The 14,381-nt window shown below is 48.3% G+C and overlaps 1 protein-coding gene across 6 annotated transcripts in view; it reads left to right on the forward strand.

Annotated features, from left to right (window-relative positions):
* The window catches only part of meis2a (Meis homeobox 2a), a 79,333-nt gene that overhangs the window by 44,725 nt on the left and 20,227 nt on the right, over positions 1-14,381 (forward strand). For all 6 annotated transcript variants that reach the window (XM_047611590.1, XM_047611591.1, XM_047611592.1 and 3 more), the window contains one exon: positions 9,423-9,499. In XM_047611590.1, the coding sequence (XP_047467546.1) occupies positions 9,423-9,499 (77 nt within the window). The remainder of the gene's footprint in view (positions 1-9,422; positions 9,500-14,381) is intronic.

Consider the following 14,381-nt stretch of genomic DNA (forward strand, 5'->3'; position numbering starts at 1 on the left):
TCTCAAAAGTCTTCTCCGTCTGCCTCGTCGCCCATGTCACGCTGTACGTGAGCGGCTGAGCGGCCGTGGATTGTCTTACTCCGAAGCACTGGTAGAGAAGAAGAAGGAGAAGCGCTGGCAGTCGAGCTAAAATGGCCCATTAGATTTAAGGAGTAAAAGTTCATCAGCTTTATTAATGGGAAGGTATATAAATGAAGTATGAATTACCTGACTTTTATGGAGTGGCGAGAGTGAAACTGGAGTGTCTTATGATATAATGTTTTAGTGAGCTGTTCTGAGCGCTCTGATGAGCAGGCTGCAGGGGGGAGGAGGAGGAGGAGGAGGAGGAGGAGGATAGGAAGAGTGGAGAGGGAAGAGAGAGACCGAAGTGTGCTGGGGTCCCTTGAGTCCAGCGGCTGGAAGGTTGCCTGATTGTTGCTAACATGCGTAGCTGATCTGGTTAGCTTGGAGACAGGGACGTTTGTAGCTTCCAGGCTTATTCTTTGCGTGCCATTAGTTAGCGTAGTAAAAAAAAAAAGAAGTAAATCGCACGGCACGAAAAAGAAAAAGGTCAGTCACGTTTCTGGTTTTGTCGATCCCTCTGCGCAGGCAGCCACGGTCGAATATGTCTGCGCTTGCACAAGCACATTCATAAACATGCATGCAGAACTACGTGGATGCATAAGGCATAAGCACAAGGACACATTCGCCGGTGCATACGCAGACACAAACACACATGCCCCCGCCACCCTCACCCCCCCCCCCCCACCATCCTGTAATAAGCGGTAAGCTGAGCTAGCTGATGGTCATCCTCCCATGGGGATGCTGGGTGGCTGCCAACTTCCTGCCTGCTTTGTCAGTGGATAAAGCGCCTAACAAACGAGAGGGCTGTAGCTAGGCAGGCCAGCCAGGTCAAAGGTCACCTCGGCCCCCGGGCAGGATTGAGCCTAAGAGCACTGCAAGGAGAGAGGAAAGAGAGGATGGAAGAATGCACTTAAATATTTGCTGCTATTAACCAGGCCTAAATGCTACGTACGCCTCTCTTCTCTTCTCTTCTCTTCTCTTCTCTTCTCTTCTCTTCTCTTCTCTTCTCTTCTCTTCTCTTCTCTTCTCTTCTCTTCTCTTCTCTTCTCTTCTCCTTCGTCTCTCCTTCTTCTTCTTCTTCTCTTGGCAGCACTTCATAAAGGCATTGTAACTCCTGTCACATGTCGACTCTCCTTTGAGCAATGTTAAGAAAGATCCTGAGGGCATTTGTCAGTCCGCACAGCACCGTGCAGCCAGCCGCCCCTGGGTGTTGAGCAATGACAGGAGATATCTCCTTGACTCATGCGCTCCCCGATGAAAGCAGAGCTCAGAAGTCTTGCATTTCTGAAAGGCAAAAACTCCATTCAGTAAAAAGAGAACAGACACAACAGGTAGGGACGGGCTGGTGACTGATCAGGGCTTGGCTGGCTTTGTTCCATGGAAGTACTTGTGATCTCAGATGAATGCACCTATAGTTAACATGGGCTATGCCCCTCTGTCTCACTGACAGGGACATGATCTGAAGTGTCTGTCTGTCACGGACCTAAGAGCTTTTCTCACTGGCAGAGGGTACGGGGGGGAAAAAAAAGGGAGAAAATGTTTCTTTCCACCCCAGCTGTCCATTCAGAGGGGGAGAAAATTTGACATGGTTGACTTGAACACATTTAGCATCATTAGCAAACAGGAAGTGTCCCCTGCAGCTGTTTTCTGGCAAGGGAGGGGGTGTTCCTGCCCGCAGTGTAATGGACAAATGTTACCCACCATGTTTGCCTTTGATTTTTGACCTGAAAACAAAAATTGACATTACAAATGTCCTATGATATCTTCCAAATTGGCTTGACATTCCATAGTGGGCCCCGGGGGTTTCTTGTTTGTCCTCTGTAAGTGGTTGCGCTCCTGTTGTTGTGTCCTGAGGCTCGCTATTAGAACATACTGGCCTTTCTCTTGAGAATGTCGAGCCTTAAAGAGACAGAGACTTAGAAAGGGGAGAGAGCTAAAAGGAGGTGCCCGTTGTGTGTATTCGAATACTTATTCTCATTAAGTTAGTGCACAATGAAAGGGAGAACCGTCAAGTGGAAACTCTCAGAAGCTTCTATTTGAAGAGTGACCACCCCCCCGCGCACACCTTTTTTTTTCTCCCCCTCTAGCTCGGTCTGTCCATCTCTCCACAAATGAATCTGTTTCTATTTCAATTGAAGATCAGCCCCACTTTACTTTGACTTAGGAAGTTAAACAAAGTCGAAAGAACACAATAGCGAAAGAGGATAAACTTGGAGAGACTCTGTATGTTAATATTAAGTACTTTTTCCAACAGACTTTATCAACAGGCTCTAGGTTGTAAGTGCTTTACTGTCATTGGTCCCCCGTGCTTTCCCAGCATTTCTTTATAGTGTGCTTGTAAGCTTTGGTGTGCCTAAAGAGATATCTTCGCTGCAAAGCATTTGTTAGTAAAAATAAGCAAACTGAAAAAGGAATTAAATGTATAATAACATGACGGGGCCCTTTGCATTCCATTCCCGCAATCCACGTTTGAGTTTTTCTTTTATTTTTTAGTACAAGCGAGTTAGCGAGCTTACCTTTTTACAATGTGTACACATGTCATTAAACCAGTGCTGATGTTTATCCAGAGGCTTAGTTTGGTCACTAGTCTTACCGCTTACAGCTATAGCCTGTGCTCCCAGCGATATTATGACTGGCAACAGTAACTATGTGTGGATACGGGGTTATCCCATTCGAGCAAAGTGGGTGGGTCCCCTGCTTTGACGGGCCCACCAGGCCTCTAATGATCTGCTTATAGGTCTTAAAAGTACCTCGCAAAGGCAACACACCAATTACTTCACACGTCCAACGGGCAAGAGCAGAGACGATGAAGGAACAGTAGGGGAATTTAGAGAATTATTAAAAAATGAGCAAAAAAAAAAAAAAGTTTTTGAACATTTTATTGTGTTGAAATTTAATAGGAACAAAACCCTTTGTAGAAAGACGATCCTTTGGCTCAGCTGTAGTCACTGCAACGAGATGTTTTAAAGATTTCCTGAAAGCAAGTACCGAGCATGGCTGTGTGTTAACATCAGGCGAAGCTAGAAAAGAGAGCAGTGCAGAGCCGAGTGCCCCTGAGCAGGCAGTTACCACAACAAAGCCGACAGACTGGTCTGAAAAACCAGGCCAAATTCCTGCCCTCTAGGACCTGGCTTAAAGCTTGAGCGGAAACTTTGAAAAAGGGGGACGAGATGAGATGCGAGGAGAGGAGAGGGGAAGGACAGAGGTGGAATGAGGAGGATAGGAGGCGAGGGCAGAGGGGTTAGTGTGCAGTGCGAAAAGGAATGGCTGCCGGGGCCTGCAGTGTATGGCTGGAGATGGAGAGATCGTCGGAAACGAGAGGAGACCAGGCCCCCACTGTAAGAATGGAGGGATCGTGTTCCTCTTCTTGAAAGCGCAGGGGCAGCCATGTGGTGGAAAACGAAGCCATGAACTCGATCTCACTACTAAATAGGCACATCTATATGGCTGCGGGCCGCAAACGGGAACAGGTCTGCAGCGCACGCACACACACACACACACACACAGTTTGTAGGTATATCTGTTGGCAAACTCTGGTAGATTTATGGGTTGAGCTCAATTGATTCTTGTCTTTTGCAGATTTGCAGCAGCGCATAATGAATACGGTTCTTACAGTTTTATTTTCGGTATTGGATAAAAATTATATCTTATCATTTCATTATGCATGATAGCATTTGGAAGCGTTCCCGTAAAACATCTCTTTTTCTTGGTCGATGGCTAAGTCTGGAGGTGCATTGGGATTGTGTGGGAGTGATTGCTATTTAGCCTCACGGAGCTTGGTACAATCGGATGCCTCTATCTCGCACATCCTCCAGGGCTCCTTCGTCACCCTCTCCCTCCATTCATTCCTCCCCACCTCTGACTCCCCTCACCCACATTTCTCTCGCTGTAGCTTGGCAGGCGAGCGGGGCAGTTATGCCGTGGAGCTTCTCTGCAACCTTGCACTGTCTCCAGTGAACATAAATTAATGGTGTAGAGCAAACAGGCTGCTGGCTGGGGTCCAGGAGCTGGCTTCAGGAGCCCAGCCAGCGATTGTTGTGGTGGGCCGTGGCAGCAGCAACAGCAGTAGTAGTACTGATGCACTGCCAACCAGCCAGCCAGTCAGAGAGGCAGACAGACAGACTGGGGGCCCTTTTGCTCTATAATAGATGCCGCAGGACTCGCCAGTCCGCCTTGTATTTGCAATCATCACTGTTTTACTGTCAGAGGGCAGTCCACTGAGAGCCTTTATACTTAGCGTGGAGGCTTTGGAGTCTGGAGTGCGAGAGACAGCAGCGTAGTGGTATGTTCTGAATGCACTTTGTATGAGGTGCAGATATGGATGTACTTTCATTTTCTGTTATCAGAGGTTGGCATGCAGTGCGTGCGGTTTGTTGTTTGGCATCATGTGAGTTCTGTTTATAAGTTGGCTGTATCTGTGTGTGTGTGTGTGTGTGTGCAATCAAGAGAGGGAGGGAAGGAGGGAGGGAACAGCAGGGTTGAGTCATTGAGTCATGTGGCATTCTTGCCTGTTTTCAGACTGTTGTCAGGAAGCAGTGTAGTTCAGAGCAGAATAAAACAAACACCCGAAAAACCACTCTCCTACCTCCAGCCTCCAGCTGCCCAAAATCCCACAAAGGGGAGGGGGGGTGAAAGCAAGAGCAATGTAGAAACTGATTAAGCTAAACAACGATGGTAAATGACAGCATTTTTAGTGGAGCTTCCATTTCCGCATGCACAGTGTTCAGAAGAACTCCAAAGTTGCTCTCCAGTTAGATGTCTGGATTGCCTACTAATTGCTACTAATAGTGAGCACAGTCTTATATAAATAATTCTCTGCAGCTTGTACTGACAAATTAGAAAAATCAGTTGTCATTGTCACAAAATTTTAATTTTAAACTTTGAAATCAACTGTCAGTCTAAGACATGTTTACACATCTAAGTAATTAACTGGAATTTAAATCGCAAAATCCGTCATATGCCTGCAGCCAGGAAGCCGAGCGTCAGACAGGCTGTGTGCACGGTGAACACTCGGGATGGATTCCAACTGGATTTATTCGTCATATCTGTTTGATCTCTCAGTAATGCCGATATGCATTCAGTCATTGTCATTTGTCAAAGGAGTCAATTGGAACTTTATTAACGACCGCAACTTGATATTTAAAATGTGCCAATCTTACCGCAGCCCAGTGCAGGAATCCATATTAAAATGTCACCCCTATATTTGATTGCGTTCATTTCTGACAGTGAATATTATTATCGCCCTCCAGTCACTTTGATTAAAAACAAATACGATTCCAATCAATGTGTGGAAGCGGTATATAAGAAGGAAATGCAGGATTACAATACTTCAGTAAAATTTGAAACAGAAGAAAGTCACAATAAAGCCCATAAATGCTGCCAATGCATAAATAAAACGTAACTGTTCTTGAAGTCACTTTTGATTCGGTTTAATATTCCAACACTTCAGTTAAATTAAAAGCAAAAAGGCAGATTATCTTAAAATAAAATCTCCGGAGGTAAATCACGCCAGTCATCCCGAACAAATCCTTTGTGTTGCTATGGCGCTGGGGGTAAACAGCCAATGGCCTGTGATTTCCTGTGAGTCATTAGCATGGAATAGGTTTGCAAGCCACCGCAACCTTGTGACCCGGCTCTATAACTCATGTCACACGCTGATGATGTAATTCATCAACGGGGTCCACCAGCGGCTGCAGGTTCAGTGGGTGGAGAGGAAGCAGCAGAGCAGGCAATGTGGTGGCGGTTGGGTTGGGGGGGGGAGGGGGGTCGCACGGAACAGCCAGGATAATGATCAGGCTGTGGGATTTGATGACGGCTGCAAATAGGTGTCGGGAGAGTATGAAAGTGATATATAGCAAACTGGATGTTGAATGAGTAGATAGGAGTCAGGGTGGGCGAACGGTGTGGCGTGAAGTAAGAGTAGCCCAGCGGTAGATGTGGTTATTGTGTACTGGGAAATGCCAAGCTGGGCTCAGGAGGGGGAGCGAGCAGGGGCGGGGGGTTTAAGAACCATACACGGCAGATGATAGAGCTACCTCAGCTTGTAATGCTCGGCAACCACAGGGGCCATTACATCCAGCACCATCAGAGAGCACAGAGCACATCCAACCCCGTAATTTAGCCAGCAGTCGGTCGCACGCGCGCTCGATTTTCCGATAAATGGCGGGGTCCACCTGCGCGTGCGCCCGTTCCTGTTGACGTTTGGCTGAGCTTTTTTTTTCGCAGGTTAGCTTAGGTAGGAGCTGGACACAACACACGCGCGTCAGCAGGATGGCGCGCCCTTGCTCCATTAACAGGTTTCAGCGTAATTAACGGGGCTGTTTCGATCGGAAGACCAGCGCCGGCCGGACAACAAATTGAAACTGTTCATTTCTGGCTCTAATTATTTATAGACTGTTTTTGCGGTCAATCCTCTTTTAAGGATATTGGCCCTGGTGTTTGTAACTGAACATATTGAGTGGATCTGAATCTAGCAGGGAAGGTTATCAATACTGTCTTTGATCTTGGGCTGTGTTTGTGTTTCATCCATTAAATAGCCGTGTCCCACTGTCCCCTGAGGCTAGAGGACGTCTCCAAAAGAAAGTCAGGCAGAATATTTGTTCAACAGTTCATCTCACCATTTCACATCAGAGTTTTTAGTGCTCATCGGGAGATTCACAAACAACTGCGGTAATTAGCGTTAAGAGGTTACTCAGAGGTCTAAATAGCCATACTCCAATTTCACGGCTGATGCAGCCCTGAAACCACTAGACCCACCATGTCGGCCTGCTTCTCGCGCGTGTTTATGTGTGTCACCATTGTTACCACACGCCGTTTTCTGTAGCTGAGTTCTCAGCGTGCCATGTATTAGGGAGAGCTGCCACAACGTAAAGTCTGGGTGGCCTGCAGTCTCGGCCATAAAAATACACATGCATGTAGGGGAGGGAGGATCAGCGAGAAAGGCGAGAGCTCAGAACAGATGAAGAAAGAAAGAGCGAGAGACGGCCGTATGCGTGCGTCTAAGTGTGTGTTCGTGAATGCGCTTCTCGCCGTGCATATGTGCAGATCAGGACACGGAGAGGCAAGAAGGCAAGGGGAATGAGTGAGGGGTGGACGAGGTATGAGCGGAACAAAATAGGATTTTTTTTTTAGTGTCGTGTCTATGTGGTCTGAGTAAATCTCCTTACTCAGGGGTTTTGTGTGCAAGGGGGGCTTTAACGTCCCCACTCTCCTTGATGAGACATCTTTCTTGTTTGTTCAAACCATTCATTACGTGGTGGCTGTTGGACGAGCCGTGCTGCTGGCCGGCGTATTTATCACCAGGCTAGAGCGCGCTCTGGCTGACAGTACGCGATTGATGACCAGGTCTGGGCCTGAGAGGCTGAGGAAGCCTTAATACAATGTAAATGACCCACTCCCATTTCCAATCTAGGCTGCTCCCATCCCCACACTTCCATACCGTATCATCTTCAGTCGAGCCCCTGCTTGTGTACGCTTCTCTGCATGCGTGCATAGGTTTGCATGTGTACATAAAAAAAGGAGTGGGAGGGAGCGTGTGTTCGGTCGTATTTGCGAGTCGTATTTTGATGGTGACCGAGGTCATGTGAAAGCACAGTGGAAGCCTAGGAGGAGTGTAAGGGGGAGGGAAGGACTGGAAAGACTCGTATTGCATATTGTTGTCCACAACACATACCCGAAGATGCATGCACATGCATACATTTTCTTAGGGCATGTTTACACAGACTTTCGAATGTGCGTGTGCACACGCAGCAAGTCTGCAACTCGGTGTCAGCCAGCCAAGAAAATGTCAGCACCTGGCAATCAAAAAAATGTATTTCTATGCGAGCTTTATCATCTTCCCTTTGTTAATGATGTTAGCATATTAAAAGGGATTAAGTACACAGGTACAAATCAGATTAATCCCTCTCCGCAGCCGGTACTCATTATTTGTCCAATCTTAGCCTTGTTTGTTATTAATTGTGCACATTCCTCAAACCATTTTTTCATTTCCCCTTTAATTAAAACAGCCCACATTTAAACAGGCGAGGCCACCTGAAAGGAGAAATCCTCCTCTCTGCTGATATGTCTCCTCACTTACATCAATTATTTCAACAGTAAATGAGAAAATGCTTCTTGAGCAACCGTTATCATTTCGGGTTTAAACGGAATTCAATTAACACGAGCCGGGGCGCACGTTACCGGCTTTGCAATTTGCCTTCACAATGAGCGCCGAGAAGGAAACGAGGTGAAAAGTTGCGACGGCTGAAGGTGTTTTCGTTGGAGGTTAGAACGTGCGTTAATGGTGCTTGAAAACACCTGAAAATATAGGGGACGTAAACATCGCCCTTAAGAAGGAGGTTTGAGGTGTTTTGATTTGCCGGTGTCGCATTTGTTTGCGTCCATGTGCGCCTCTGTTTGCATGTGTGTGTGCGTGTGTGCATGCGCGCGGCTCTGCGTGTGCCCATGCTCTCCGCTTACAGCGTCTGAATGAAACACGTAGTGTCTCATTTGTTTCGTTTGCGTGCACCCCGACTCCTAATCTGGCCCTTAAAGACATCTGTCACCAGCGATCACTGTTGTTTTGTCATGCTTCATAGCAAGCCCAGGGGGAGCAAGGCAGCCCAAGGTCTGCCATTTATATCAGCCAATGTTCTCTAGATTGGACCTGACACAAATAGTATCATAGCAGCCCTTGTTGGAGAATTGCATTTTCAGGTAAAAGTCTTGGCAGAGCCGTGGAGGAGATTTCACGGCATTCTGTTCTTTCGGCATTAGCCTGTATTCAGCTGCTCTCCATGAAAGAGCCACCACCGGGATACATGTCAGACATTCAAGGAAAGATAAACGCATTCACTGCAGATCTGCACCCACACTGTTGCCTGTTATTGTGAAAGGATTCTCAGACGCCACAATATCTGTGTTAGACCTACTGTAAAGTGTGTGAGCTTGTGAGTGTCTCTTTCATCCGCGGCGCGTACGATCAGCCAGCGCGCTATATGTCGTTTTGCGTGTAGGCGTGGTGGGGGTAGGGAAGGGGGTTATCATAGCTGACAGTTTTGACAAACTTGTTTGGCCAGCTCTGACAGGTTGAGCGTTGAATTGTGTGTGTGTGTGTGTGTATGTGTGTGTGTGTGTGGGTGGGTGGACACGTGTATGCTGTGAATGTCTATACTGTGCGAGGGAGGGGCAGGGTTGGGCGGAGGTCATGAGTAGGTGCAGTCTTGGGTTACACAATGCAACGAGCGCAGGGACATATTGAATGCATACGGTAACAGCCAGAAACCCCCCCAGCGCTGCTCTCCATCAGTTTTTTTTTTTCCTCGTTTTGTGCGTCAAAGAGAGGCTCACGTGTGTGTTTCTGTCTCTGTTTGCTCCTGCAGCACCCGTACCCATCTGAAGAGCAGAAGAAGCAGCTAGCCCAAGACACAGGCCTCACCATCTTACAAGTAAACAACTGGTGAGTCAAGATTTCCGCTCATCCTATCTCCACCACCAGCATCGCTCTGCCTTTCATTTTCAAAAGCCCCCGCCTCCCTCTCCCCACCAGCCGAGGCGGCTAATACTCCTAAAGTGTGAAAACCGTTTATGCACATCCCTCCCCGGTTCGCGTATTGACGCGCGCACGGAGGGGGCGCGCGCGCGCGGGCGTAGACGCACACACGGGCAACCTTTGTGGCATTATTATATGTAAGCTACCGGGATGTTCCGGTGTTATCGGTTCAGTGTTGTGCGGCTAAGTCAGCGGTCTTTGTGGTTTGATGCACATGTATTCAGAGGGATGTATTTTGGGGAGACAGGCAGAGATCATAAGCTACCTCTACAGCCCCCACACCCACCCCACCCCTTGATCCAAAACCATACCTAGCGCCGCCACTGGTGCCCCCACAAAAGGCAAAACTGCCTTCCACCCCCTCCCCATTTTACACAAGCTATATGGTGGATTAAGGTTTTGGTGGCCTGGCCAGCAGGGCCTTTGTAGATGGCTTACCACATAACTGGGGGTGGTGGATTAAATAAAATGATCACAGAAGCAAAGAAATGATACAGGAATTACTTATCAAAATACTAGCCCAGGTTTTATCTGCAGCTTAATTTTGTTCAGTACATTCTCAGGGTGATGTTCAGATTAATTGAACTGACAGCTTCCTTTCAAAATTCCGGGAAGGTATTTGCACGGATTTCAGGTCTTACACAAACTTAATTATATGGAACCCCATTTTATCATTCTAATTCCATGTAGCGGGGGGTTCTATTTACAAATGACAAGTCTGTGCCTTTTATTCACAGCTTTCCTTAATATATTTATCAAAGCGGGTTCATTTACAAAGTGCTCTATCTGTTGGGTACAGGCAGGCCGACATTAACGAAGCTTTTAGGTTTATCAGACTCGCAGCCTGACAAGCCACCCGAGGGTCAATTGATTTTTTGGTTCTGTGATTCATTTTTTTTTTCTCATTTTTCCTGGATCACAATGAGAAACATGCCTGGAGAATTAGCCTGGTTTGTCGGCCTTATCTATCAGCCCCCCTCCCACCCCTCCCTCATCCCCCTCCCCCACCTCCAATCCAACCTGACATACTCTCTCTCCCTCTCTTTCTCCCTCTCCTCACCCTTTGCTTTATTCCCTTCTAGCCAGGGGAAGTCAAGCTACTTAAATTGGCCACAGGAACCGCTGTTATCAGACTTTAATGCACCCTACAGTGTGGATAGCATTTCAATTACACCAGTAACCAAAGATTAGCCCCCGCTTGCCTGTTTCATGCCTCGTGCCGCCGTTTCGGGACGCCGTGCACCTTACCTACAGGAGCAGAAAATTGAGTTGCCTTGCCTGTGTCATGGTGATTAATGCAGAAATACTCTGCTAACCTGAGAGGAGCGCGAGCGAGCGATAGAGAAATAGACACAGACAGAGATAGATATAGACAGAGATAGATATGGGAAGGGTCCCTGTCTTCTTCTCGTTGCCCGTGAAATCCAAGCCCGGCCCTGAAATACCTCAGATCCATTTGGTCTGGAAGAATCTTGCACTGTGTAACATCTTCATCCCGCCCCCCCCGCCGCCGTGCACCGTCCCCCTGTGAGAGCTGAATATTAATGTTACACCAGCCATGTCAACAAAATCACACCAGGAATCCGTTTTCGCAAATAAAGTCATCGAAGAGGCTTGGACTGTGCTGTGCTGTGCTAGTCCGTCTGCGGCATGTTACTACGGGTGTCGTCCACACGCCCGGAGGATGCTGCCACGTTATTGGTTATGTTACACCGAGGGAAAGATGAGAGGGAGAGAGAACGCTGAAGTTTTCACCGTCCGGGCACGGGTCGCGGTTAAAAATATCTTTCTTTTTCTCCCTAATGACCGCCGAACAGGTCCACCCCGGATGTGACAGGAGAAATTCCTGATAAAGATAGAGGGAGGAGGAGGAGAAGAGAAAAAAAAGAATTCCTGGCTGGCCCCTTGCATTGTTCCGAACTTCCCTTTGATGCGCGGTTGCTGCCGTGCTACTGGCCAAAGAGGGGGAGATAGAGACAGACAGACGGACGGACGGACGGACGGACGGACGGAGGGAGAGACAGAAGTAGGGGATGAGTGGGGGTGCAGGGAGGGGACGGGCCGCCGTCTTCGGTTTCCAGAGCTCTCCCCCGGGGAAAGGATGTGCTGAATCAGGGCTTTGTCCGCCGGCACAATCGCGGCCCAGCGAGGGCACAACGGTGCTCTGTGTGATAGTCAATAGACAGTGCATCTCGCTCTCTCTTCCCTTGCCCCGTCAAACCCCCCCCCCCCCCCCCCCCCAGAACCGTATCCAACCGACACCTCCTTTTTTCACGTCTACCTGCAGCTCACCTGTACACGCACAGAAAACCAAACCCACTTCGGAATCCTTTGTCTCCGCTCCGCAGAAACTCCACCTGGTTCTATATCGCCGCTGTACTGTATCAGTAGCTAACAGCCTCGCCTGCTTGTAGCCCACACCCCATTAGCTGTCTGGCATTAATAGGGAGCAAAGGAAAAGGTTAAAGTCCACAATCTCGCTGCGCTGGTGTGTGCGTACTGTATGCGTACGATATCCACATTTAAACTAAGGGGAAAGAAGCCTATGTGCGGAGATGTTCTGTGCGTGTGTGCCGCGTGTCAGCGCCATTAGTTGACCATTAGCTTGCGTCGCGCTTTGTTTGCCCTGCTTGCATTTTGAGACAACTGGCGTCGCGCTAACAGTATTAGGGAGTGGTCCGACGTGTAATTGCATTTGTTTAAGATTGCAGGAAAAAGGTGAGGGCCGTGTCACACGCTCTGGGATAGTGTCGTGGGTGAAACAGCAGACTCGGGTGTCCAAAGAAGCGTTTATAGTTTACAGTATCTAGCGGCGTTATTTGCCTGCCTCAGCAGCTCCTGGTGTCCTGCTATCAGTCTGGGCTAAATGGGGCCTGACCGAATCCTTTCATGTCTCAGCGTCGGGGGCCCAGCACGACGTGCCCTCACTCACTCGCCATAAACACACACACAAATGAACCGTCCTGCTGTTATTTACCGCTGCAGCAATGCTTGCACACACACACACACACGCGTGTTAGCGCACACATGCACACGCCGGGTTATTACATGGGCCTGGGAGATGAGGCCGATGACAGATGACTGAGAGAAACGGCATCTAAAAAAAGGAAGGAAATCGTCCCGTCATTATTCCCTCATCTCGCAGGCAGCCAGTTGGTCATTTCCATGGCAGACAGAGAGAGGCAGAACAAGTCAGAGAGCGAATATGTCAGTTCTTGGCATCTATGATGACTGACTGCTGTGCCACTGGAGCACTAATAACAATAAAGAGGGCACTAAGCCACACTCTATTTTTACTTCTCTGCCTCCACTCTACGGCCCAGGGGGGACTACATGCACAGGCGCATACACACACACAGGCGCAGGCACAGGGGAGAGGCTCTAATTAGCGGCAGAAAGGAATACAATGAGTGAGTTATTAAGACACAGGGGCGGATCGCAGCCAACCTTTGCCCCCGGTCGGAGCACAGGTCACATGATAAGGGAAGGATATCCGCCAGACGACGGCGCCAAGCAGCCTGTGCCCACTGAGGAGATGAAATAGGCTCAATCTCCGCGGCCATTCAGAGCAGGGCATGGTGCACTGATTGTTTTTTTTTTTTCCTCCTTTTTTGATAATCTATCCTCACCAAGAGGACAAACTCCAACTTGAGCAACAGCCCTTGCATCACCGCGTGAAAATTTTTGCTCGTTTTAAGACGGAGCGCGCTAAAATAGTCATACGCAGTCGTTGGCGTTGACGCGCTTGCAACCAGACAGGTATGAAGGGTATATGGGGAAGTAGTAAAGACCAAAACAGAGATGACATATGTTTCAATAGGCATTACACTCTGCTTTTCCAACTTCAGCCCATCTTGATTCGTCTCCCGGGTTGCGCCCCGCTGCAGCTCAGCGTGCAGATAAACCGACTGGCTCTGTGGCTCTCCTCACAGCAGGTTCCCCGTTCCCCGTTCCCATTCAGATGCTCTCTTCTCCCCCACCCACCCTCTCTCCTTTCCTTCCATGGATCCTCTCCAGATTTCTCTCGCTCTTTCTCAGAGTTTATATGACTCAACGGAGCTTCAAAGCGGCCGTTCTGCAGGTTTACATGCGGAATCCAAACAGCAAAGCGCATGAGTTTGTAGTATCTGAGAACAAGAAGAAAAACAAAGTCAAATTTGTTCCTCCACTTAGCAAAGCAGTTTCCAGGCTGCTTTCCTCGGTCCAATGAGACACTTAGGAACACTGGCTTTTATGATTTTTTATGATTTTTTTTTATGATTCTCTGGTTTGGCAGACGACACCATTATGAAATGCAAAATAATAACTAATATTTTCCAAATGTAACATAAAGTTATGAAACTGGCTCGAGCCGCCTGTTTTTTTTTCCACATTCTTCGTAAGTATTTAAGTCTCATGAATCTCACGGAGGCTTCTGAGGTCCCTTTTCCCTCTCTGCACTGCTCCGCATTTCTGCCTATTCCTCGCTTTATTTTTATTTATTTTTTTCTGTCTCCGCCACATTGGTGGGCTAGTTGACAGAAGTTGCTGGTTATCTGTGTAACTTTGACCCAGATGGAAATGTCATGGCTTTTTTTGGCTGCAACCAGGGACTCCCAGCAGTGGCCATCTCGTGCCCCTGGCTTTCTAAATATACAGCTGCAGTGCGCCGAGGCCATGTGTGTGTCCATCTCTTAGCCGCGTGTGTGTGTGCGTGTGTGCGCGCGCGAGCGTGAACGTATATGCGTGTGCGACTAAAAAGAGACTATCGGGGCACTGCCAACACAGGCATCATGATCCCTCTCATTTA

Source organism: Mugil cephalus, chromosome 17 (genome assembly GCF_022458985.1).
Source record: "Mugil cephalus isolate CIBA_MC_2020 chromosome 17, CIBA_Mcephalus_1.1, whole genome shotgun sequence".
Classification (NCBI taxonomy): domain Eukaryota; kingdom Metazoa; phylum Chordata; class Actinopteri; order Mugiliformes; family Mugilidae; genus Mugil; species Mugil cephalus.